Here is a 27,842-nt window from a genome sequence, read left to right on the forward strand (position 1 = left end):
GGCCGAGAGGTGGGACGGCCCGCGTCTTCCGTGTGCCACCGCCGTCGCCTCTGCTCTGCTGCTCTTGCCCCTCCGGGGCTGCGTAGCCGGCGTTAGCCACGCGAGGGGAAGAGAGGGGACAGACGGAGCGTGCGTGCGCGGGGCTTCCCGCAGTCCCAGCAGTTCCTCTCGCGGGGTGGACGACGGGGTCAGCAGCAGTCGGGGGAGGCCCTAGACGGCGCCATGTCGGCGGGCGGTCCATGCCCGGCAGGGGCCGGAGGGGGCTCAGGGGGAGCCTCTTGCGCCGTGGGGGTCTCCCCTGGAGGGGTATCTATGTTCCGGTGGCTGGAGGTACTGGAGAAGGAGTTCGACAAGGCCTTCGTGGATGTGGATCTGCTCTTGGGCGAGATTGATCCGGACCAGGCGGACATCACTTATGAGGGGAGACAGAAGATGACCAGCCTGAGCTCCTGCTTTGCGCAGCTTTGCCACAAAGCCCAAACTGTGTCCCAAATCAACCACAAGCTAGAGGTGAGCCTTGAGCCTTGGAGCGGGTGGCATTCAGCTCCAGCCATCAGACTTCATTTAACGTACCGGTGAAAACTGCCAACTGGGGCACCTGGGCTTCCTATGTGACGGGAGAGTGCGTGTCTGTGTGTGAAGGAAAAGAGTGAGGTGAGGTGAGGTGAGAGCAGGAAAAGGTGTGTAGGTTGACATGTACGTCACCTGGGATCCTGAAAGCCACCTTTCTGGTATCTTTATGAGGAGGAAACAGGAGCTAATTACACCTGTCTACTTGTGCCTTTTCGTTAAGAAGCCTAAGACTTAACTGAAGCTCAAAGATGCTCTGTCATAATATTTTAGCTCACCTTTTAACATTTGAGTTTTTAGATCTACTTTCACATTGCAGGTTTGTATATCACCAGTCCTGATCATTTTGAACTATTTCAGGTCAGTTTTCATTGTTGCACACAGACAGCGCTATTCCTTGCCTGCATGAACTGTTTAGGGGAATTTGATCAAAGCTCTTAGGAAAATGGGATAAACAAGATAGTATCAATGTCTATCTCAGTTTACAGTTAGTCCTTAAATTACAGGCAGATACCTCCAGAGTGCCCTACGGTTATTCAGATGACTTCTAATATTGAGGTTGTGTCTGTACTTTACTAATTTCCCAAATTTATTTGGGAATTTATTTTTGGGATTTATTTTTGAAAGTGTGAAGACCGATCATTTGCTTAAGTCTCTCATCTTGGTTGTGGGTGTGAGTGCAGTAGTAATAGTTCCCAAAAAACTGACCATGTTTTGCAGAAAATTAAATTAATGTATTTTTACAATATTTAGAAATCATGATAGATTAACATTATATAAAGAGCATTTTTTAGTTGTAAATAAGAGAATGCGTCTTTCATTTTAAAGTGGATAAAAATAGGATAATAAATGATATGCAAAGCTCTTTGACATTAGATTTTCTAAGAAATCATTACTATCCAGAGAGTGCCCACTGGATTCAGATCAATATGAATATCAGAAATGCATTCTTGCCTGGAGAATCCCATGGACAGAGGAGCCTGGTAGGCTACAGTGCATGGGGTTGCTAAGAGTCAGACACACTGAGCGACTTCACTTTCACTTTTCACTTTCATGCTTTGAAGAAGGAAATGGCAACCCATTCCAGTGTTCTTGCCTGGAGAATCCCAGGGAGGGAGGAGCCTGGGGGGCTGCCGTCTGTGGGGTCGCACAGAGTCAGACACGACTGAAGCGACTTAGCAGCAGCAGTAGTAGCATTCTCTCCTCGGTTAGTAGTTAGTTAGCGTTCTTTCTTCTTCCTGTCCGTCTTGAAAAAGGTAGTATAATTTATCTTTGATGAGCGTAGAATTGTATATGGGAGATTTTGCGACTCTTCTTCACTGAAAGAACTGTTAATTTCTTTTGTCCTTTTTGAAAAGGTTGGAAGTGTTGACATAAAGCTAATCATTTATTAATCTACATCTGTGAAAATATATCTTGATTTCTCGATTCAGCTGTAGCTTCTCGAAGATGGTTATTTATTCAGGTAGTGACATTGCATTTGATGGTCTTCAGTAGCTTTTGCTATTCATCCTATACAACTGAGAGTTTTCACTGAGGACAGAAGAGCCTGGCAGGCTACAGTCCATAAAGTCGCAAAAAGTTGGACACAACTGAGTGAGTATACACACATACACACTGAGGATAAGCAGATTTTAAAAAATGAAACAATATCTAATTCATTTTTTAGATGACTTAAGGAAACTTTGATGTTTTGGTGTCAGATTTAAAAAATCCAATTTTGGAGAAATGATTGTTCTGTGAGCAGGTGATACTCAGTTTTTTCATCTTTATTTTAAATGACTATTTAGAGTTATATTAAATTATGCAATTTCTTTTCCAGAAATCATAATTATGTGTTCTGATTCCATGTCCTGGCTTAGAAGGTGGCTTTATTTCTCAAAACAAGAAATGCTAGCCCATCACAATGTGATCATGTTTTTTTCAACATCCTTGAAGCTTTTGATTTAAAGATTTTAGAAAATAGGGGTTGTTTGTGTGTTTTTTCAGTTACAGTTGACTTCATTGTCTGTAAGGTTATTGTTTCTCTATATAACAATTTCCACAGTTTTCATGGAATCAGTTGTGTATTGCTGAGGAGAGAGAGTCATTGTCAGTAGTGCCTTTCAAAGTAGATCTGCCATTGTATTTGCAGAATTTCAGAGGTTGCCCTGTGTTCCTTTAGCAATCTTTTGAGATCTTGAAATTTTAGCAAAGATTTCATACTTTCTTGCCCTGTTTTATTTTTTAGTAAGTGAATTAATTGATTTTATTGCTTTAAGGATATGGACATTAAGACATAATATTTGAGGTCACTTACGGTGTGCTGCGATTCATGGGGTCGCAAAGAGTTGGACACAACTGAGCGACTGAACTGATCTGATGATCTGATGTGCACCAAAATTTGGTGGTTATAGAGATTAATACTTAAACCATATTACCATAATAGAATATTTTTATAATCAAGAAACAGATACCTCCAAGAGTAAGTTAGATTTAAATTGAGCATCCTTCCAGATTGCCCTTCTTCTGCTAAGTTATTGTCTTTAGGTAGTTAATTTAATATTAGTATAGTAGTTAGGAAAACAGTTTTGCTACAAAAAAAAAAATTTGCTATTAAAAAAATATATAAGTTGCATCTATATGACTGCTTTTTTCCGTAAGTTGTATTTGGAGAGAGGGGAGGGGGAGGGCAGAGAAGTCATAATATTTTGAGGCAGTGCCATTTTTAATTACTCATGTCTCTGCCTGAGAATCCCTGCCGTGGTGAGCCACTTGGGAACAGCTGTGCTGGGATCACAGGTCCTGGTTGGGACAGTCGTAGTGGTAATAGTAGTAGCAGGAGTAGGTGTTGGAGTAGAACAAACGTCAAGAACCAGTGCTTTATGAAAACTCACCTCTCTGCCTTGAAACATGGTTTTCTGCCTGTTCACCCCTTCTTTAAAAATAACAGCTACACAGCACATCTTCTGTCACATCCTCCTTTCCCTCAGCAATTGCTGAGTCAGTATCATTTTTAAAGTGATTTACTGTTCAGAGCCATCGAGAGCTTCATTGAAAATGAGCTGATATACTGTCCTTTTACTGCTTTAAAGCTCTTCTCTTTTTGTTCTTTTTTTAAGTGCATCAGTTTTATTGTAGTTTGTTTAACATTGGCTGTTAACTGCTCATGAACAATTGTAGTGCCATAAAATGGTAGGTTTCAAAAACAGTAACCAACTCCCCCCCTCCCCCCAAAAAAAATCTTCCCCGATTCTCACTTGTCCATCCTTGCTCTTTTTTTTTTTTTGTCTACAAGGCTGTTTGTCCGCAAGGGATATTAGTTCCCTGACCAAGGATCAAACCCAGGGCCCTGGCAGTGAGAACACCAGATCCTAACCACTGGACCACCAGGGAATTCCCCATCCTTGCTCTTTTTGGTATTACTATAGTGATTTCCCTTTGCCCAAGGCCATTCATATTTAGTTTCTAGTGCCATGTTCCATACTTGAATAAGCTGGGCAGCATTCTAGACTAGTGCAGAAGTATTTTGTTTTTAAACAAGCAGTGGGACTCTTTGCAGCATTGAACTTGAAGTTTAATATTGATCCAATATATATTTATTGAGTGCTATGTGCCATGTGCTGTGTTGGGCACTTGGTATACAATGGAGAGCAAAAACAGATATAGTCATCACTGTTATGAAACTTACATTCTATTGGGGGGATTTGTTGAAATAATTATCATATAAATGTGAAATTCCAACTTTGAGGAACATAGAGTAATGAGAACCTCTTCTGGGAGATCAAGGAAGGCTTCTTTTGAGGAAGTAACCATTTAGTTAAAACATAAAGGATGAGTAAGAATTAATTAGGCCAAGAGAAATAGGAGTATCATTCAACATTCCAGTAGAGAGAACAGGAAATGGAAAGCACCAGTGATAGGCGAGTGCTAATGCATTTGAAGAACTGAGAGTTGATATGCATTATAAGAGCAGAGGGCAAAAGAAGTTTGAACAAATATGTAGGGACCACATCTTTATGATTTTCTAGATCATGTAGTAGACTTGAGGGCTTTATCATAACAATGTGAAATATTTTAAATTAGATGGTAATCTCAGATAGGAAATTAGAATAGTTCACTCTGGCTGTGATAAGGAGAGAGTTTGTGGAAATAAAATGAATAATGCAGAAAACCATTGGGGGCTCTTAATTCTGATCCATGTGAGATGATGGGAGTAGGATAGCAGAGACAGAGGAAAGTGTTCAGAACAAGAGAGATTTGAGAAGTGAAAATAAACAGATTCTAGGGATGGGTTGGAACAGAGGGATGAGGGAATTCAGGATGATTCTCTGATGTCAATTGACTGGATAAATGGAAGGATATGATATATTATCAGCAATGACTATATTGCTAACTGTCGGTCAGTTACCAAGGGCCCAGCTCTGTCCTACGTCTTTTATGTATATTGATTCACCTATTTCTCACAAGTTGTGTGGGGTAGGTTTATTATTCCCATTTTACAGGGATTAAGTAAGGGGCCCAAGACTACAGAATACGAAAAACCAGTCTCTCCAAAAACACATTTATCTCTGGTTGGAAAAGGAGGTAGAGAGAAAGGCAACCAGAAAGAGTTGAGTGTGGCTGGATAGCCGGGAAGGGGGAGTTCAGGGGACGTATTGTTTTCTTTTTTTTTTTAATGGAAAAAATAAAGTTAAACATGTTTGCAAGCCAATGAGCAGCATCTAGTTGATGGAAAATCTGAATATTCTAAGGAAAAGAGGGGGATTATCAGTAGCAGTAAAGTTTCTGAATGAAGATGAAGGTCAGAATATAGGTAAAGAGACTGACTTCATATTGAAAAGACAGCTGTTACACTTAAGGGGAAAGGAGGGAGTGTTTTGTGTGATGGCGTCTTTACTCTATAGAATAGCAGCCTGGGACAGCTGGAAGTGGTTGAAAGTAAAAGCTCAAGGAGAGTGAGCAAAATCTGAAATAGTAATGAAAGAGTGTGGTAGCAAGTTGGCCAGTCAAATAGAAGGACTGCCAGGCAGTGCTGAGGTAATTTAGAGTTACTGTAAATTCATGGTCCAACCAGCCTGCCCCGTTGTATGACTTGCTCTAGTAATACAAACATAGTAATGAGAGTAGTAATTGCATTCATCCATCGCCATAGCAGGAAGTTTGCTGTACACGCAAGAGTGTTATTGAAATGAAAATGGTGTTGGGGATGAAGAAAAGGAGATAATCTTTAAAGGAGTATGACCCGTCTTTGATAATCATGTAGCTGTAAAGCAAGAGGAAGGGTTATTATGGGTGATATCCCATTTCTGTTTGGGAAATGTATTGGTTGATACCTGCAGTGCCTTGAATGGTGCTTCCCCCCAAATTCATGTCTACACAGAACCTCAGAATGTGACCTTATTTGGAAATAGGGTCTTTGCAAATGTAATTAATGTAAGGATGGAGATAAGGTCATAGCAGATTGTGACAGAGTGTCCTCAGAGGATGCACAGAGACTCAGAGAAGAAGGCTGTGTGAGGATGGAGTCGGAGATTAGAGAGGGACAGGTCTACAAGTCAAACAGCCACGGCATTAGGAGACTGGCATGGGATAGTTTCTCTTTCAGGGTTTCCAGAAGTCATGAGCCCTGCCAGTACCTGGATTCCAGGCTCCTGCATCCTGAGCTGTGAGAAAATCAAGTTTTGTTCTTTGAAGCCACCTCTTTTGTGGTAATTTGTTATGACAGCCATAGGAGACTGATACCATTCACTGAAGTGAGGAATCCAGAAGACAGAGCAGGACTGGCAGGAAAGAGAATGGGTTGCATTTAGGAGACTATGCATTGTTAAGGTCTTTATCCTTTTTTGCATATTCCTAACATAGTTTCCTGGGCTTCCCTGGTGGCTCTGATGGTAGAGAATCCGCCTGCAATGCGGAAGACCTGGGTTTGATCCCTGGGTTGGGAAGATCCCGTGAAGGAGGGCATGGCAACCCACTCCACAATTCTTGCCTGGAGAACCCCATGGACAGAGGAGCCTGGGGAGCTACAGTGCATGGGGTCGCAGAATCGGACACGACTGAGCAACTAAGCACAACGCAGCCACGTGGTTTCCTAATTACTTCTTAACCCCTCCAAATCATCCTTTCGTTGCCAAAATTCATTCTAAAGTGATTCATATTAAGGCTCATATGAAAAAAGACAGCTCTGACCCTGTCACTCTCTTTGTATACTTCCTTATCACTTACTGGGCTTCCCACGTGGCAGAAGTGGTAAAGAACCCACCTGTAAATGCAGGAGACATAAGAGACGTGAGTTCAATCCCTGGGTTGGGAGGATCCCCTGGAGCAGGAAATGGCAACTCACTCCAGTATTCTTGCCTAGAGAATCCCATGGACAGAGGAAGCTGGCAGGCTACTGTCTATAGGGTTACACAGAGTTGGACATGACTGAAGTGATTGAGCACGCATATTATCACTTACTGGCTAAAATTCATACTCTGGCACATTGATCAGTGCCCAGTCTGTCTGTCCTTTTCTCTCCTCACCCCTTGTTAGCTGCTTGTCCCTCAGTAAAACTGGTCTAATTTCTTTTCTCTAAATAGGCCTGCTCTTTCTTGGCGTCTCTACTTTGGCATAGACTTTTGTGTATAGTAACTTCTCTGTCCCCTTTGTCTACAGGATCAAACACCCTCATCTTTCAAGACACTGCTTACATCACCATTTGTTTTGAAGGCTTTCCTCACCCAACAAGCCTTAGTCCTAACACCTTGAAACTCAAGCTGTTGTAAGATTTGTTACACTGGGCTGTAACTAGTGGTTACCACATTTCTCTGCTTCTGTAAAGTAAGCTCCTTGAAGGTCAAGATTTTGTTGTAGGTGGAATTATCTGAACTATCAAATGCTTGTGACAGCTGACTTTTTTTTTTTTTTGTAATTTATTTTTTTTTTTATTAGTTGGAGGCTAATTACTTCACAACATTTCAGTGGGTTTTGTCATACATTGATATGAATCAGCCACGGATTTACACGTATTCCCCATCCCGATCCCCGCTCCCACCTCACTCTCCACCCGATTCCTCTGGGTCTTCCCAGTGCACCAGGCCGGAGCACTTGTCTCATGCATCCCACCTGGGCTGGTGATCTGTTTCACCATAGATAGTATACATGGACAGCTGACTTTTGAGGGTATCAGTATCCCTTTATGAACCCATTTTGGTTTCTGAAAATTGGTTGGTAGTTTTTTCTCTCCATGGTTCTTCCCATACCATATTGAGAAGTAAATAATTCCTTTCAGTGTGGTTATCAAGTTGACTTATATATGTGGATTACAGAATTGGCCCTTTAAAGGGGCCAATTTTTGGAAATTTGGAACTCACACATTAAATACCAACCTTTCTAACCTGCTTGCCTCCGTATCTCACCTGCTAGGGGTTTTCATATCTCAGACCTTTCCCTTCTCTGTGTATTAGCGGATCTCCATTCAGCATTCCCTTCTTTCTGACTCCCTTTGTTTCTTCTTGAATGGGTACATCACGCATGCCTCTGTATAGGTGTTTACAACACTTTACATCATAATTGAAATGTATTTTTAATCTCATTCTATTAGATGTAAAATCCTCAAGGGCAGAATCCATGTCTTATTTATCATTTTTTTCTCCAGGTCCTGGCACATTGTATATACTCTACAGATGTTTATTTGAATGAGTAAATCATTTGAAACAACTTTAGTTATTTTGTTCTGCCATGAATCCTCAAAGATTACCAGTAATCATTCTGTAATACAGGCTTCATGAGAGCTGGAATGGTGTCTCTCTGGACGACTCTGCTGTCCATTGTGTCTAAGATGGTCCCCACCACATTTTTGAATGACTGAATCAGTCACAAAGATACGATTTCTGAGTTACTATTTCATGGTATTCCATTTTAAGAACAAGTTGAAACTGACTGAGTGTAACTTTAAACATCACTGTTTTAGAGTACTGAGTATGGATTTAGTGTACTTGTAATGTTTCTAATATATTGGGTAAATTCATTCTCTTCACTCCACCTCCAGTTTGGTCATAGAGCAACTGAATTCTTTACATTAAAATGAAAACTGAAAGCATTTTATATTGTTTGGGACTTCATTTTGAGGTTTAAAATACTTTAACTTTTAAAAATACACCACAGATTTATCTACTTTCTTCCATTTCAGATCCCCTAACTCTAGTTCAGTCACATTGTATCCCATATTACACACAGCTTCCTTTTAAAAAACATAAATATGATCATATCATTCTGTTTTAAATTCCTCAATTATACTTTGAGTTAATTCAGACTCTATCACTGATGAACTTTCTGTGATCTCACCTCTGGATAGCTCTCCAGTGTCACATCTTATCATTCTTCCCATTTTTTTTGTATGGCCCAGTCCACATGGGTCTCCTTTCAGAAACCAAAACAATAATTCTTAAACGTTTTGGTCTCAAGACTCCTTTACATTCTACAGTTATAAGGTCCTCAGAGAGCTTTTTATGAAAAAAAGAGATACAGGTTATATCTACTGGTATTTACTGTATTAGAAATTAAAACTGAGAAAACTAAATATTTATTGAGTTGGCCAAAAGATTCATCAAGCTGGAATCAAGATTGCCGGGAAAAATATCAGTAACCTCAGATATGCAGATGACACCACCCTTATGGCAGAAAGCGAAGAACTAAAGAGCCTCTTGATGAAAGTGAAAGAGGAGAGTGAAAAAGCTGGCTTAAAACTCAACATTCAGAAAATTAAGATCATGGCATCTGTTCCCATCACTTCATGGCAAATAGATGGGAAAACAATGGAAACAGAGACTATTTTGGGGGCTCCAAAATCACTGCAGATGGTGAGTGCAGCCATGAAATTAAAAGACGCTTGCTCCTTGGAAGAAAAGTTATGACCAACCTAGACAGCATATTAAAAAGCAGAGACATTACTTTGCCAACAAAAGTCTGTTTAGTCAAGGCTATGGTTTTTCCAGTAGTCTTGTATGGATGTGAGAGTTGGACCATAAAGAAAGCTGAGCACTGAAGAATTGATGCTTTTGAACTGTGGTGTTGGTGAAGACTCTTGAGAGTCCCTTGGACTGCAAAGAGATCAAACCAGTCAATCCTAAAGGAAATCAGTCCTGAATATTCATTGGAGGGACTGATGCTAAAGCTGAAACTCCAGTACTTTGGCCACCTGATGGGAAGAACTGACTCATTTGAAAAGACCCTGATGCTGGGAAAGATTGAAGGCAGGAGGAGAAGGGGAGAACAGAGGATGAGATGGCTGGATGGCATCACCGACTCGATGGACATGAGTTTGAGCAAGCTCCAGGAGTTGGTGATGGACAGGGAAGCCTGGCATGCTGCAGTCCATGGGGTCATAAAGAGCCAGACATGACTGAGCAACTGAACTGAACAGAACTGAAAAGACTCATTCAGTGTTTCCCGAACGAACCTTTTGGCCAACCCAGTATTAGTTAAAAGTAGCAACAGTTTATAGCACAGGGAACTAGTCAACATCTTGTAATAACCTATAATGGAAATAATTTCAAAGATTATGTGTATGTGTATAGCTATATATATATATGTATATGTATAATCTTGCTGTGCATGTGAAACATTGTAAGTCAACTATACTTCAATAAAATGTATATATTAAAAAAATAGCAACAGTAAACCCATTGTGTGTTAATATAATTATTAATCAAAATAACTACACTTCCCCAAAAATTATGAGTAGCATTGTTTTACATTAAAATAAAAAAAAATCTGTCTCAATAGATAGCTGGACTCTTGTATCTGCTTTTACATTCACACAGTTGTGATAGGTGGTTTTGGTTATAGAAAGAAAATTTGACCTCACAGAGATAAGTACTTCGATAAGGGAGCAGTATTTTAATAGCCATTTCAGATAATTGTGGATATTCTTTGATAGTAAAAGGTAGTTACTTAAAGGTTAGTTACAATGTGGAGTATGAAACTGTCAGTGAACCATTTATATACCATCATATTAAAATACATTGGTCTATCTTTGTAGCCTTTGAATGAATCTTTTACCAAGGCATGACTTTAACATTGTGTGTGGTCATTTTGAAAACATTGGTTTGCTGAGTTATCCAGATCTTCCAAATGTGGACACACCTCATAATACAGTAGCAAAAAATCACATTTGTTAATATCTCCAGTCACATGAGAAATATTTAAATATTGGGAAGCTGTCAGGTTTATAGTGATGGATTCAGATTTTCCAAAATTCTCGTTTTCACTTGAAAGTGTAAATTTTTACCATTGGCAACAAATGCTGTCAGTTGTTTTCCTTGGAATAGCAGATTCACTTTATCTTTAAGAACATGTCTGCCAGATATATCAATCTTAATAACCACAGTTTGTTCTTCTTTCAAATAAAAATGGTGTTCTAAGAAAAAAATGTTCAGCTTTGCAACTCAGGCAGTTGCATAAGTGCTTTTTCTTGAGACAACATAGTTTGATATGCAGCAAAGTGAAAATGAAAAGGCAAGTTTTAGTCACTCAGTCGTGTCTGACTCTGTGCAACCCCATGGACTGTAGCCCGCCAGGCTCCTCTGTCAAAACTTTCCAGGCAAGAGTGCTTGAGTGGGTTGCCATTTGCTTCTCCAGGGGATCTTCCCGACCCAGGGATTGAACCCAAGTCTCCTGTATTACAGTCTGATTCTTTACCGTTTGAGCCATCAGGGAAGCATTAGGGATGCTTTATGCGTGCTTCCCATTTCATCCCACAGAACATTAAAAACTTATTCAAGGGTTGAGATTTTTAGAAAGTGATAATTTTGCTGCTTTATTGGGACATTTTGAAGTGTTTTTTGTTTTGTACTGGGAGTGCATGTTAGTGAAACATACATTGACTACTGGTAGTTTGGTGCCACTGCCTTGATGTGTTGTCAGCCTTCTAGTCATTATTGCTTTAACATCTTTGGAATGAATGTCAGCACAATAAAAAAGGCAAATAATACTTTATTATTATGAAAATAATTTTGGCTTTGCATATGCTCTGAAATGGTCACACAGACCAGTGAGAACTGCTGCCCTTATAATAACTGCAACTGTTCCCAGAAGTGTTCCCAGAGGATAGCCATACACTCCCATCCCACTAATTGTCTTTGTTTAGCTCCTTTCAGACAGCTTATTATGGCTTTTAATTATGTATATTACTACTAACTTTGTAATGACCTCGGACAAGTTACCTAATCTCTCTGCTTCACTTCCCTTTGTACAAAAAAGTATCTTTGAGGATTATTGTGAGGATTAGGGCAATTAAAACATGGGTTTGTTCACAACAGTGCCTGGCACATGGTTGATGCTATTATTATATATGCCATTCATTTTCTGTATGAGCCGCCTCCTGTGCAAGGCCACACTAAGCTTTGAATGGCAGGATCCACATTTGTTTCATCCAGCAGTGTATTCCTTGGGCCCAGCCCACTGCTTGATGTATATTGGTGCTTAATAAATAACTTGTTGAATAAATGTGTGATGATGTGGAAGACTAAAAATAGCTGTAGAATACTTTGGGGAGAAATGATGACAGATGAAGTTAGTGGTCTTTATGCTTGGATTGGAGATTGGAGCAGAGAGGTAGAGTTTTCTCACAGAACTTTCATAAGCCAAATGAACATACTATTTCGAGAGCTGATATGTAATTAAGAAAGAGAATATTATTTCCTATCTTGAGTTAACATCTTGATGTTTAACCTTTGAATGTATTTTCTGTTTGGTCACAGTCTTTGCTTTAGAGCAGGACTCACTGGCTTTTTATAATCTTGGATATTAGAGCAGCGCCAAGTATCCTGGTCACAGGAAGAAAAGAGAAAATAGAGAAAGTCTTTATAAAGGTGTGGGTTAAATTAAATGAGCTGTAAGACTTTGTTCGGCTATTTTGAAAAAGTAGAAGAAAAGAAAAAGAATGGATCAAAATGCTTTCATTAGTAACATTATCCCCTTGATTCTTGTCACAGAGGGGAAAAGGCCATGTAAAGCAATGATGCTCTTGTCTGTCAGGTAGCTTACAACCTTTTGTATAAGAATGATAGATTCTTTTAACAGTTTAGACCCTGGGGAAAAAAGACAGTCTTACTGGATAAAATAGCATTGTTTGTTTACATGTTTCTTACATGTTACATGTTTCTTCTATTAATAGGAAGCTCAATATTTAATACTCAATAAACTGTAGTAAGGCTTTTATCTTTACCAAGTCATATCCCACCATCATTGTATGATTTTTATTTTTTTACATTTGTTTGATTGGTCTTATGAGCTTTAAAACCTTTGAGGAAAGTAGGTGGGTATAGATGATAAATTTTAGACATTGACATTAAATGATGTTATTGCTGGCGATTTAAATTCCAATCTGTACTTTCATCCTAAATTGCATTTGCAAATAGTAAAAACATACATTTAAAAGCATAATTGTTTCTTTTTAATGATGTGATTACATTTTATACACATATTTTAAAATAAAGTATAGAAGCGTTTGCAGGGAAATGTGGTCTTTATCAGCAACTTTGTATGCTATGGTTCATAACGGTTAAATTGCTATTTGAAGTCAACAGGTTTCTTTGTAATTCCAGCAAAGACCCACTCTTGAGTGTGTGTGCTTTTGTGTGCAAGCCTGTCCTTGCCTACATGTGTGTTTGTGTATGTGTGCACATCCACATGCATTTGGATGTTTGGGGGGTGAGGCTGGCTACATGGTGTATGTTCAGAGTACTCTCTTGCTTAGAGTTCTAATTCTGGGATTTGAGATGTGATCTCATTTGGAACTCATAGACTCCTTCCTTTCCATTTTTCCTATTAACTGCCAGAATTATAAAGGATGTCAGGAGGTCTTGAGTTTTAATCCATACAGTTTGTAATTTAGGACAACTCACCTAATCTCTTTGGACCTCAATTCTTCATGTGCAAAATAAAAATGTTTTATCAGATTTTTAACTTAGATTCTTAGCTTAGACTTATTAAAATTTTATCAAAAGAGCTGTACAAAATGCCCAAAGTAATGAATGACCTGGACCCAAATTCCCTGCTGTTAGATATTTGCTAATTTCTTGTCTTAGTTTAATTCTCCCCAGAACAGGAGATTTGGGGGGATGCTTACAGTAAAGTAATTTCCTTTTTTATCCATAAGACAGTTAAATAAAAACTAGCCTAAATCTAGAAAGAAAAAGTACAGCTGTTGTACATTTTTACAAAATTGTATGGACAGAGGATTAAAGTCTAGACAGTGTGGAATAATAGGAAACTCTGAATAAAAAATTGCTTTGATTTTTGGTGCCACAGAATGGAATCCAGTACTTAAGAACTAGAAAGGAATTAACTTCATGGAAAAGAATTTGAGGTAAGAAATAGAATAGTAATAACTACATATACAAATGAATGGTAATGATAATCCTAAAAAAATCCTAAAAAGTTATTTAGATACACTGTCTTTCTTTTTCATTCCTGAGAATATTGCATTCCTATGTTGCAGAATATGCCCAGAATTCTCATACATCTCCCCACTCGGTTCTAGCTGATAGTGGAGATCCAGGGACTATATTTGAGAGTCACTGCCCTAGAAAATCTCACCATTGGTTGATTTAAGGACCTTTAAGTGAAAGTCAAGGTCCTAAGGCTCAGAGATCCTCCTAGGGTGAAGTCTTTTTGTTCTTTATGAGTTCTAGGAAAAGAATATCCTGATTCTTTCGGGATAGAAAAATCAAATGTAGGAAAGTGAAAAGAATGAATCCCAAATAAAATCTATATGTAAGGTGGTCTTTAACTGGTTTTGATTTTGCTTTTTAAAAGATTTTTTTAGATACCAATGTAGAAATGTAACAGTTGAAGGTTGAAATCAACTATTTATTTTCTTATTTTCATTCTTTCCTGGTTATTGCGTGGCCAAGGTTTGTGACGTGAAAGATGCTTAGGTGTTTTTTACGGTCAAGCTAGATTTGAATCTTGTTTACCAGCTGTGTGATCTTGGGCAAATTGCTTAAACTCTGATTTCCAGTTTCCTTAACTATTAAAAAAGGGGAGAGAGAGAGAGAGAATGATGATAAGAATTACAATGACGCATGGTACGTGTACACCTGCCATATGGTAGGTAAATGCTTGCTTTGTGGTAACTGTGAATATTGTTAGTAAATTAAACAGGTATTGTAGCAGCAGAAACATTTTTTCCTTACAGCTAACTGCTTGATAACACATCTGCTTCATTGCCCCAGGAGTGAGGATTGGGTTCAAAGGGCTGTTCTGCCGCTGGCTGTTCGGATAGCCATAGAAAGAAAATCAGCTTTGATGGGCGTTGGTTTTGTTATCTAAATAGTAATCATCATAATCATAGTCTTTATGTTCTCTAAGATCTCTTTGACCTCCTTCCTTCCAAGGCAAGGGACAACAGGGTAGTATGGAGGTCTTTTGAATATTAATCTGCTAACCTAGGGCTTCCCCAGTGGCTCAGCAAGAAAAGAATCTGCCAGCCAATGCAAGAGACGCAGGAGACCCAGGTTCTTTCCCTGGGTCGGTAAGATCCCCTGGAGGAGGGCGTGGCAACCCACTCTAGTATTCTTGCCTGGAGCATCCCCATGGAGAGAGGATCCTGGCGGGCTGCAGTCCATGGAGTCGCAAAGAGTTGGACATGACTAAAGTGACTTAGCATGCACGCACAGATATCCCAAGATATCCTGCTAAGTTAATTCATGAATACCACTTATGCCTCTTTATATCTTTCTTAATGCCAGAAGTTTTGCTCAGCTATTAATAAATAATGAGGTTTTTGATTTGAAACATAAATCATAATGGAAAACCAGACAGTACATACCTGTTGAAACACATCGTGTACTTCTTGCCATAAACATTTAAGTACCGTTATTCCTCAGTATTTGTAGGGGATGGTTCCAGGCCTTCCCAGCCCCACCCCTGCAGATGCCAGAATCCATGGATGCTAAAGTATCCTATATAAAATGGTGCAGTATTTGCACATAAGCAGTGCACATCTTCCTGTGTATTTTAAATCATTTCTAAGTTAACCTATAATACCTAATACAGTGTGAATGCTATATAAATAGTTGCCAGCATGAAGCAAACTAAGTTTTCTTTTTGGAACTTTCTGAAGCTTCCCCCCCCCCCCCCACCCAATATTTTTGATCCACAGTTGGTTGAATCTGTAGATGCAGAGAGCTGACTGTAAATCTGATTAAACCTTTAGGTTTATATTATAAAAATTTATTTCACTTGTTTAACTTTACTTTTTAAATGTGGCTACTGGAAAAATTTAAATTACACATGTGGTTCATATTAAATTTATCTTAGGAAGTACTGATCTAGCCTATCACAGCTTTTCTATTGCAGTGAAAACGTGAGATAAAGATTTCTTGGAAAGATCACAATGGATCAAGTTTTAAATTTTAAAACATCTTTTGTAAAAACAGAAGAACTAGAATTACGAAAAAAGAAATCCAGTCATAGCCTCTTAAGCAAAACTAGATGAGGAGAGGGTGTCCTCATAAGCCCCAGAGCATGGGTGGGTTCGGGCAGCAGGACCCACACAAATCATGTGACTGAGCACCTGTGTGGCAGAAGGAATGAATAGCAAGGGGACCCAGACACAGAAGTCACTAACAGAGCTCAAAAGGAGAAGACGTCCCTTTGGATGGGAAACTTGAGCACAGGGCCTGAGAACAACTGGCAGAACTACCTCCAGGTTGCAGAGGAGTGCAAAACAACCACGGGGACACACGAAGAAGCTGCAGGAAGAAGCTTAGAAAGTACTGGGTTGGACTTGAAGAATCTCAGAAATTTCTAACAAAAACTGCTTTTGAGAAAGAAGGTCCAGTTGTAAAGAAACATTGCTAAAAAATAGAATCCTGTTTGTGCAGGGCAGAAACATGAAGTCTGAAGGGAGGAGAGTTTATATTCAAGTTAGGGATGGAATGCATACATAGGAGTCTGATTTCAAAACAGTGGTTCTGGCCACAGAGGCCATGGTTTTAAACAGTTCACTTTAAGACCAAGGGAGGTAGCTAGGAAAGCCACCCATGCTCGCCTTAAACTCCCAGATGCAAGTCTCCTCCTCCCTGACAGGTGCTACATGAAAACCCATTTCATTTCAACATGAGTAACAGAAAAGGATTTTCTGTAAACCCCATATAAATGTACTATATGCAAAAAAGGTAGAAATGAATAGAATAATGTGACAAGAGACAGTGAAAGCATGTTAGAAAAATAAGGCTACAAACCAATTGGAAACTGTAAAATATAAACTAAAGGAAATTAATAATGTTAATTCCTCTATGAATAAACCAGAATGATTCAGAGATAGGAAAACTCAGAAATTAATAAAAGAATACTTGCAGAACTTTGGGGAAAAATAGGGGAAAATTATTTTAGAATGGAGCCTAATTTGGAAGGAACATAAAAATAGGCAATATAGTAAGTACAGCAAGAGGAAAACAAAAAGAATTTAAGAGGAAATTGCAGATATAAAAGATAGGGAAAGAGTAATTCATATTAGTATAATTAGAGACCCCGAAGAAGCACGTGAAAGTCGCTCACTCATGTCCAACTCTTTGTGACCCCATGGACTATACAGTCCCTGGAATTCTCCAGGCCAGAGTACTGGAGTGGATAGCTGTTTCTTTCTCCAGGGGATCTCCCCAACCCAGGGATCGGACCCAGGTCGCCTGTACTGTAGGCGGATTCTTTACCAACTGTTGCAAGGGAAGCCCTGAAGAAGCATGAGACAAAACAAATATTTAAAACTTCTGTCAACAAACCCTCATTTATTGCTTGTAGGAATGTAAAGTGGTTCAGCTTCTGTGGCAGTAATCAAGAAGTTTTCATTAAAACCACAATGAAATGCCACTAGATTCCTCCCAGAATGGCTAAAATTAAGAGGACTGACAATACCAAATGAAGACAAGGTTGTGAAGCTATCAGAGTTATCATACGTGGTAGCCATGTCAGTTGCTGCAGTCATTTGGAAAACTGTTTGGCCTTTTCCGCTGAGGTTTAACATAGTCATACTCTGTAACCCAGAAGTTTCTTTCCTAGGTATATACTCATTAGAATTGTATTCCATATAAATCTGTGTAGGGTGTTGCTAGTGTCCCTGTCTTTAACCTCCTTACCTGCAAATATCATGTGACTGAAATGTCATTGAGAGTAAATGTTCCGTGGTTATATGGCGTTGATGGTTGCGTAATTGTGTGATTATACTAAAAATCACTGAATTGTACATTTTTAAAAAGTGAATTTTATGTGAATTACATCTCAATAAAGCTGCTATTGAAAACAAAAACAAAATGTCATTGGGAACATGTAGTGATTTCCTGTCAGATTCAGTCTCAGTTTTGGTCTATCAAACAAAGCCATTTGTTGTATCTAGCCTCACTTTCCTCTCCAGTCTTGTCCAGTCTTTCGTGTACAGTCCACTCAGTAGTCTTAATCTTGCTGATAACACCTTCATATTCCAGTAAGTTCTTTCCTATATATGCTTAATAATATGAAAATAATCAAAGCATGGATATTATTCCTATTTTATTTACTTAAAAATTTTATTGAAGTATAGTTGATTTATTTATATCAATTTCAGATTACAGCATAGCAATTTGACATTTTTATAGATTATATACTCCATTTAAAATTAGAATATTGTGTATATTCCTTGTTGTTGTATATTACGTCCTTGTATCCCATTTATTTTATACCTAGTGGATACTATACTATTTTAAAACCAAGGAAACTTGAGACAGAATGATTTATCTGAACTCACAAGGCTCGTATTAGAATATGCTTCAACTTCAAGATACTTAGTGAGCATCTTTTATATACCAGGCACTAGTTGGTGCAGTTGGGAGACTGAAATCGGCTCCTCTCCTCTGGTCTCTATACTCAGGGAATTCACCTATGTTGCTTCTAGTCTTGGTCTGTCCTCACTGGTCTTCTCATCTCTTGTCTGCTTTACTGCCTCTATTTTGTTCTTGACTAACTTCAAAGCCCTTCTAAGCTCTCTTTTCCTCACTTTCTTTAAACCTTCCTTTACTTTGAATTCCTGAGGACCTGACCAATTCTAAATATATCTGTAACATGCCACATTTTTTTTGGTTGGTTCAAATGCATGTTTATTACCTCAGTTGATAAGAAAGCTTCTCAAGGGCATAAATAAATATCACCTATAATTTAGAAAATATTCTCCACCGTTTTACCTCATTGGGCCAGCATGCTGCTTGGCTTTTGAGATACTTAGTGGTAAAATTTATGTTAAATAGAAAACTAAGGCCTTGCCTTGGTCTTGAATCTACTTGTGAGCTGGAAATATCAAACACACACAAGGGATATATCCTGTGTGCTATTGTAAAACAATGTATCAGTTGTGAAAAATGAAAAACTTCAGATTGAATAGCTAAGTGGTTCTAATGGGTTGTTGTGCTACGCTGTAACAGTTAACTATAGCTTACAGTTAACTCTGGTCTTTGGACCCACTGTAGCCTCAGTAGTTTGTACAGAAGCACCTAAAACGAGGTGGTGATTAGGCTGATTTGGACTAATGTTCACTGAGGTGAAGGCAGCACCACTGATTGGCTTCTCCTGTTGTTCAGTCACTGAAGTTGTGTCCAGCTCATTGCAACCCCATTGACTGCTGCATGCCTGGCTTCCCTGTCCTTCACTATCTCACAGAGTTTCCTCAATCTGTCTATTGAGTTAGTGATGCTATCCAACCATCTCATCCTCTTCCGCCCTTTTCTCCTTTTGCCTTCAATCTTTCCCAGCATCAGGGTCTTTACTAGTGAGTTGACTGTTAGCATCAGGTGGTCAAAGTATTGGAGCTTCAGCATCTCCTGTAACGTACTATTAATGTTAGTAAACCACTATAGCACATATTATCTCAATAGAATGATGAATCATCCCATACCTGTGTATTTTCATAAACTCTACAGATGACAGAAACAGTGAAAAGCCTTCTTAAAGTGAGCAAAGTAAAATGGAACTAGCATTTTGTGTTATTAAGAGATAGTGTTTATGGTAGAGTTCTCTTTCCACTCAACTATCTTACTTGTACTGTTGATTTTATGTCAGTTTAGGTGGATATCCTATAGCTTGGTCAAATAGTGGTCTTCTAGTGTTCTCTATTCATTGCAAATAGTCTCTCTCTGTCATTCTTGAATAATATAATCAAATATAAAGAAAACTAAACATACTTAATGTTTTTTATTGTTGCTTTATTTTTTAAATTCAGATATAGTTGATTTACAGTGCTGTGTTAATTTCTGCTATTGTTGCTCGTTTTTAAGGCACAGTTGGTGGATCTGAAATCTGAACTGACAGAGACCCAAGCAGAGAAAGTTGTATTGGAGAAAGAAGTACATGATCAACTTTTACAGTTGCACTCTATTCAGCTTCAGCTTCATGCTAAAACTGGCCAAAGTGTTGACTCTGGTACCATTAAGGCAAAATTGGTAAGTAGTTTAGAGAATAACACATACTTATATGTATTTTAGAGGGTGAAAAGAACAGTCTTTAATGAGCCTTTTTAATTATAAAAATTAGTGTGTGCTCCTGGGAAATTTGGAAAATACAGGAAATGTGAAGATCGTCCTAATCATCTTTGATCTCATTACGTGGAGACTGTACTGGTCAGTCACAACATCAATAACCAGTTGGTACTTAGAATAGAATCTTACTCCTATTTAAAAAGATCTATATAAATATATTTAAAAGATATTTGTGATTATAACATGTAAACAGTTTTTTTTTGCCTGTCTACTGTATCAGTTAAGATTTAGTTTAGCTACATATAAAACAGATCCCAAGTAACCTGAGAATTGTTCTTAAATAGTACATGTTATCAGTCTTTTCTCTCAGTTGAAGAAGCTTTGAGACAGGCAGTCCAGAGCTGGTAGGGCAGTTCCACAGATACCAGGGATCCAGCTTCCTTTTGTTGTTCTGCTCTGTCATCTTCAGCTCATGGTTTCTGCCTTCAGGATTTCTTCCTACCTGCATTCCAGGATCTTGCATTCCAAGGTCTAAGGGCAAAATGATGCTTCCTAGCTGCGTTCATTTTCCTTAACGACCTTTTCATGAAATCCTCAGCTTTTTGCCAATCGTTTAGCTGTCTCGTTGGCCTTCCCTAGCTGCATGTCAGTCCCTTCATTGGTCACATGACCGCCTCCAGTAAAATCTGAGTTCTTTTAATAAGGAAGAAAATGGAGGAAAACGGAGTTGGGTGTCAGCCAGGGGCACGTTTTTCCTTTTGCTCTTAATATAAGTTTTTTCCCCGCCACTGAGTGCTTTCTCATGTTTGCGTAATGTTTGTTTTTATAAGTGTTGCATAATTAACTATTGCCCTCTTAATCAGTGTAGGTTGTTTAAAGAGAATTTTTTTTAAGTCTCATTTTGATTTAACCTCATATGTATTAAGTGTACTATAGGGAACACAGCAATAAATAAGACATACAGCTTGGGAGAGGGATGAGATAAGATGATGTTGATGATGACAGCAATGCAGTTTAAAGTTTTATTCATTTTCAGTTATTTCTGTTTAATTGGTTGATTAGTTTCTAATACTGGTATGTTAGAATTTATTTAAATGAATATTTACATTCTCTTAAAGTACTTTTCAGTTTTGAAATTCTCTAACTATAAATTATTAGTGTTTTATTTAATTGAGATGAATCAGATTCATAGCTGCTTCTTTGGAATATTTGATACTAACAGTGAGAAACAATGTACATTTTCACTAGAATAGAATTCATGTGACATGTTAACATTAGTTTTGAAACATGGTGCTTTAGTGGAAAGACATTGAACCAAATGTGTTAACCAGTTTGGATAAAACAAAAAAAATTAATCCTGTACGGTTACCATTGCTTATGGATTTGCAAATATATTTATTTTAATGAACTTGACCCAAGTGATACTCAACATATAGGAATTTTCCTTGTAATGATTGTACCACTAAATAAGTTTATTTGTTTGATGTTTTTCTAATTATAAAACTTTTTTCTTATATCTTAAGTCTGTCCCCTCTGTGGAGGAGCTGGTAAGTATACCATTTCTGTTTTGCTTTAATATGTTATGCTGAAGTGTTCTTAGTGCGTTTTTTGCATAGTACATGTTGTCACCTTGTACGTATCTGAAAGTGATGTTAATGATGGTAATTTTTTAATGTGCCAGTACCCGAAAAATTCAGTCAGTAGTCCATTGCTCTTTTCTCACCTCATGTTGTTAAACAATTTTTCTTTTGTGATTTATTGCCATTATTTGTAGAACCCATCAATTTTTGACAACTTCTGAGCTTTGTAATTTGCTCATACCGCTGCTTCAAAAGAACAATTGGTTTTCCTTATGCAGGCCTAGCTCTTTCCTCCTTTTCTATTTGAATTTATTCCCAGAGAAAGAATGTGCATGTTTGTTTCTTATTCATCCACTGCATGTGTTATAACTTTTTAGCAGTCTTGAGAATAATTGTGTGGCCTTTGAAACAATTGAATTTTGAAACCCTTTATTAAATTTACCTTAGAAAATAACAGTATAGATAAATTCTTAATATTTTTCCCACTACCTAAGCTTAATCAGGTTCTAAGTTGTCATATGACTTTTCTTCTTTTGGAAATATAGCATGCGGATATCAGAATATAAAATTAACTTCTTTATTGTTACCAAATGATGAACAGGTTAACTGAAACAAGATTCTTTAAATCTAAAAGTGATTAACTTCAGTGTTCTTAGTCCTGTTTTTGCTTGCATCTGTTCATTTCAGGCTAGAGAGTTTGTCCAATTCACTAGGAGTTTAAATCTTTAAAGCAAAGTGGTGACTTAATATGTTTCTCATATTTCATAAATATTGTATAAATAGTTCATTAAAGTGATTGTAAATAGAGAATCCTCAACATAAAATTTACTTAGCCCATAAACAATTCTTGGTCTTCTAGGAACTCTTTTTTTCTGAAACAAAAGCATTAAACTCCATAAATGTCATTTAAAAAGACTTTGTTCATGTTGTCCGAACCATGGTTTCTTTTGGAACTGATAACCTGCCCTTTTAGGAAAGAGATTCTGAAATAAATTGAGATTTTAAGAGTTCCAAAGTTGTTGTAAAAGGAGGATTCTAGATTATTAGTTCTTCAAATTAAATAAAAAAAAATCTATAAACAACTGTGTTCTAGTTGTTATATTTGTCTTTTTACAGAAATGGAAAAAACATACTAATCTTCCTTCTTATCACATATATAATGATAAAAGTTTAATCAAGGAAGTGATAAGTATATTCAACATTTGGTAATTGTCATTCGTTTTAGGCTTTTTTTTTTTATTGTTTTTAAGATGATGGTACTCACTGCCTTGTATTTGAATATATCATATATTGATGTTTAAATATATTGTATATTGATATGCTATTGTTAAAACAGTAGATCAAAGCAGACATTGAAATTAGTATCAAAACATATTCCAGTAATTGTTAAAAGTTTGCTTACATTTCTCAGTTTATTATTTATAGTAAAAGGGAAATAATTACAGTATTCACTACTCGAACATTAGAAACAATATCCTGTGCCATTCATTCAAGAGAAGCATTCTTCCTGGTGCTGAGGTGGAGCTTTATTTAAACCTCCTAAAGGGGACATGGTGTGGTGAACAGTGTCTTCTGCATGTCATCAGTAAATATAACTATATTTTCACAGGATATACAGATTCTGTAAATTAACGAATCTGTGAAAGGAGTGCTCTAAGTCAGTAAACACTTCTACCCAAACTTGGGATAGTTCTCTTGATCCAAAAATAACATTTAAATGATCTTTCAGGGCCCTTATCCAACTCTCAGAAGGGTTTATTTAGTCATACTGTGTGTGTGTGTGTGTGTGTGTGTGTGTGTGTGAGAGAGAGAGAGAGAGAGTTCAAATTTGAATTTGACTGTCTTTTGGCAGGATTTTTACCTTCTGTTTTCCCCTCCACTTTCCTTTGTACCTACCTGCCTATTCTGTGCTTGGATCCCAAAGGTATTTACATTTGTAACCCTTGATGTATAGGAGTAGGTACACTGTACTTTATACTTTGAAAGTATATTGAAAATTATTTCTCTCACATGTGAGTTGCTGATAAAAACCTGGTGGCAAAAATCTTAAGGTTATATTCTCTGGTTGACACCTATAAATTCATATATATGAATTATCTACCAAGTGAAGCAAAGGATAGCATCCTTTTTTGAGAGATAAAAATGGATATCTATCCAACCTCATAGTAGGTAAGCCAGGCCAGTATTTTTTCTCAGAAAACAGTTCTTCAGTCACTTTAACATTTGGACAAATAGATGATCCATTCCAGATCCCAAAGTTCAGTGGTAGTCTGCATCATGGATATAGTTACCTATAGTTAGTTTTTCCATAAGCTGTATTTTTTATTGAAGTATAGTTGATTTACAGTGTTGTGCTAATTTCTGCTATACCACAAAATGACTCAGTTACACACATGTGTATATTTACTCTTTTATGCTTTTTTCCACTGTGGTTTATCCCAGGAGATTAGATAGAGACCCCTGTGCTGCACAGCAGGACCTTGTTGTTTATTCATTCTAAATGTAACAGCTTGCATCTACTAACGCCAGAGTCCCCATCCGTCCCTCTCCTTCTCCCCTCCCTCTTGGCAACCACAAGTCTGTTCTCTGTATAGATATTTTTTAATGTGTAAATATTTTTAATGCAGTTATTACCAGCATTTCTCCATTACCACAAAATGTTTTTTAAAAATTGGAGTATCTGTTCTAATTTAAGCATTGTAAGTTTCTTACAATGCTCTAAGATAAATTGGCTATAAAATGTTTCTCTTTGTAGCCAAATTTATAGTTTATAGAATTGCTGCATTAAAGTTAATGAAATGTTTGGGCACAGTCACCAGAGTGATTATTTTAGTCTAGTTTTAGAGTCATTTTAGAAAGTAGAGAGTAGATTCAATTATCCATTGAAGCCATTACTATTAGTATGTGATAACATGTGCTTAGAGAAGGCTACTAATCTTAGTATCCTCAGGATCAGGGTGCCTCAAGCTATGTTATCTTACCTTGAAGTGGTTCTAACACCTCTGGTACTAGTTTTGAAAAAAACTGGATCCAAATCATTGTGCTCCATTTTATAGAAATAAAGTGGTAATTTTTATCATATGCTTTCATCATTGGTATCATAGATTGTGTGCTTTTGTGTCTTTTAAGGCGCATGGTCTATTGCTAAAGAGTCTTGAAAGTATTTTCATTGCATTTTTAAAAAATTGCAACAGGAGAGAGAGCTTGAAGCAAACAAAAAAGAGAAAATGAAAGAAGCTCAACTTGAAGCTGAAGTGAAGTTATTGAGGAAAGAGAATGAAGCCCTTCGTAGACATATAGCTGTTCTCCAGGCTGAAGTTTATGGGGCAAGACTGGCTGCCAAGTATTTGGATAAGGAACTGGCAGGAAGGTGTGTGGAAAATGGGTACCATCTTACCCTTGTGCTCTTAGGTGACCAAGTACATAGTTAAAGAGTATCTTATCTCTTTCGGTAAACAATATATTAATCTTTATATAAGAGTGATTTTATGGTTGATTGTAGCTTACTTGTTAACTTTATAGCATTACATATTGCAGATTTAATTCACTTCAGTTCAGTTCAGTTCAGTCGCTCAGTCGTGTCCGACTCTTTGCGACCCCATGAATCGCAGCACGCCAGGCCTCCCGTCCATCACCAACTCCCAGAATTTACCGAAACTCATGTCCATCGAGTCGGTGATGCCATCCAGCCATCTCATCCTCTGTCGTCCCCTTCTCCCCCTGCCCCAATCCTTCCCAGCATCAGGGTCTTTCCCAGTGAGTCAACTCTTCACATGAGGTGGCCAGTGTATTGAAATTTCAGCTTCAGCATCAGACCTTCCAATGAACACCCAGGACTGAACTCCTTTAGGATGGACTGGTTGGATCTCCTTGCAGTCCAAGGGACTCTCAAGAGTCTTCACCAACACCACAGTTCAAAAGCATCAATTCTTTGGCGCTCAGCTTTCTTCACAGTCCAACTCTCACATCCATACATGACTACTGAAAAAACCATAGCCTTGACTAAACAGACCTTTGTTGGCAAAGTAATGCCTCTGCTTTTTAATATGCTGTCTAGGTTGGTCATAACTTTCCTTCCAAGGAGTAAGCGTCTTTTAATTTCATGGCTGCAATCACCATCTGCAGTGATTTTGGAGCCCAAAAAAGTAAAGTCTGACACTGTTTCCCCATCTATTTGCCATGAAGTGATGGGACCAGATGCCATGATCTTAGTTTTCTGAATGTTGAGCTTTAAGCCAACTTTTTCACTCACCTCTTTCACTTTCAACAAGAGGCTTTTTAGTTCCTCTTCACTTTCCACCATAAGGGTGGTGTTGTCTGCATGTCTGAGGTTATTGATATTTCTCCTGGCAATCTTGATTCCAGCTTGTGCTTCATCCAGCCCAACATTTTACATGATGTACTCTGTATAGAAGTTAAATAAGCAGGGTGACAATATACAGCCTTGACGTACTCCTTTTCCTATTTGGAACCAGTCTGTTGTTCCATGTCCAGTTCTAACTGTTGCTTCCTGACCTGCATACAGGTTTCTCAAGAGGCAGGTCAGGTGGTCTGGTATGCCCATCTCTTTCAGAATTTTACACAGTTTATAATGATCCACACAGTCAAAGGCTTTGGCATAGTCAATAAAGCAGAAATAGATGTTTTTCTGGAACTCTCTTGCTTTTTTGATGATCCAGTGGATGTTGGCAATTTGATCTCTGGTTCCTCTGCCTTTTCTAAAACCAGCTTGAACATCTGAAAGTTCATGGTTCACGTATTGCTGAAGCCTGGCTTGGAAAATTTTGAGCATTACTTTACCTAGCGTGTGAGATGAATGCAATTGTGCGGTAGTTTGAGCATTCTTTGGCCTTGCCTTTCTTTGGGATTGGAATGAAAACTGACCTTTTCCAGTCCTGTGGCCACTGCTGAGTTTTCCCAATTTGCTGGCATATTGAGTGCAGCACTTTGATAGCATCATCTTTCAGGATTTGAAATAGCTCAACTGGAATTCCATCACCTCCTCTAGGTTTGTTTGTAGGGATGTTTCCTAAGGCCCACTTGACTTCACATTCCAGGATGTCTGGCTCTAGGTGAGTGATCACACCATCGTGATTATCTGGGTCATGAAGATCTTTTTTGTATAGTTCTTCTGTGTATTCTTGCCACCTCTTCTTAATATCTCCTGCTTCTGTTAGGTCCATACCATTTTTGTCCTTTATTGAGCCCATCTTTGCATGACATGTTCCCTTGGTATCTATAATTTTCTTGAAGAGATCTCTAGTCTTTCCCATTCTATTGTTTTCCTCTACTTCTTTGTATTGATCACTGAGGAAGGCTTTCTCATCTCTCCTTGCTATCCTTTGGAACACTGCATTCAAACGGTAATATCTTTCCTTTTCTCCTTTGCTTTTTGCTTCTCTTCTTTTCACAGCTATTTGCAAGGCCTCCTCAGACAGCCATTTTGCCTTTTTGCATTTCTTTTCCATGGGGATGGTCTTAATCCCTGTCTCCTGTACAGTGTCATGAACCTCCGTCCATAGTTCATCAGGCACTCTGTCTATCAGATCTAGTCCCCTAAATCTGTTTCTCACTTCCATACTAAATAAGTGTTTCCGGTTGACATACACACTGCTAGTAAATTACTGTGAAATGCTTACAACTCTTAGAGCTATACTTTCACCATTTCCTGTCTTCACACCATAACAGATGATGTTCCCATGTACAGCAGGACTTTCATAGGAATTTCATAGGAATTCTTTCTGTAACCATTGAAACCCAGTCTTTCTTGTCCCTCAAAAACATATTGGAATGACAGTGATTTTATCATAATATAGAGTTCTGCTTTCATTAACTTTTATGGTAAATTATTCACAAACTCTGGTGATTCACTATTACTAAATAATTTTCTGCTTGTTGGTTTAATGTTTTAAGACCTGATATGGAGCAAATAATAATAACTTACCTTATCTCAAAGTGCACATTCCTAATAATTTTACCACATTTTTTTTTAAATTTTACCACATTTAAAAAAGTAATCATTTTGTAAAAAGAAACTGTCATTGGAAAATCTGTTTTGTATGGTTAGCCTCATCTGAAAACTAGTATGATTGCATGTAAGACATGAAACATGTTGACATTAGTCTCCTAAATTGTTTCTAAGATGTATATGAATGAGGTATGTGACTAAAGAAGGTCATAGTCATTCTTTTTTTTAAACTAGTTTTCCCTTGAAGACACC

At 37.9% G+C, this 27,842-nt stretch overlaps 1 protein-coding gene across 2 annotated transcripts in view; it reads left to right on the plus strand.

The window, feature by feature from the left end:
- GOPC (golgi associated PDZ and coiled-coil motif containing) overlaps positions 1 to 27,842 on the plus strand; it is a 40,686-nt gene continuing 12,844 nt past the window's right edge. The window contains exons 1-4 of one of the 2 annotated variants that reach the window (XM_061131882.1): positions 1 to 510; positions 19,842 to 20,006; positions 21,566 to 21,589; positions 24,817 to 24,992. In XM_061131882.1, coding sequence (XP_060987865.1) covers positions 223 to 510; positions 19,842 to 20,006; positions 21,566 to 21,589; positions 24,817 to 24,992 — 653 coding nt within the window. In that variant the 5' untranslated portion in view covers positions 1 to 222. The remainder of the gene's footprint in view (positions 511 to 19,841; positions 20,007 to 21,565; positions 21,590 to 24,816; positions 24,993 to 27,842) is intronic. The other variant, XM_061131883.1, reaches the window with a different exon arrangement.

This window comes from Dama dama, chromosome 28 (assembly GCF_033118175.1).
Source record: "Dama dama isolate Ldn47 chromosome 28, ASM3311817v1, whole genome shotgun sequence".
Lineage (NCBI taxonomy): Eukaryota > Metazoa > Chordata > Mammalia > Artiodactyla > Cervidae > Dama > Dama dama.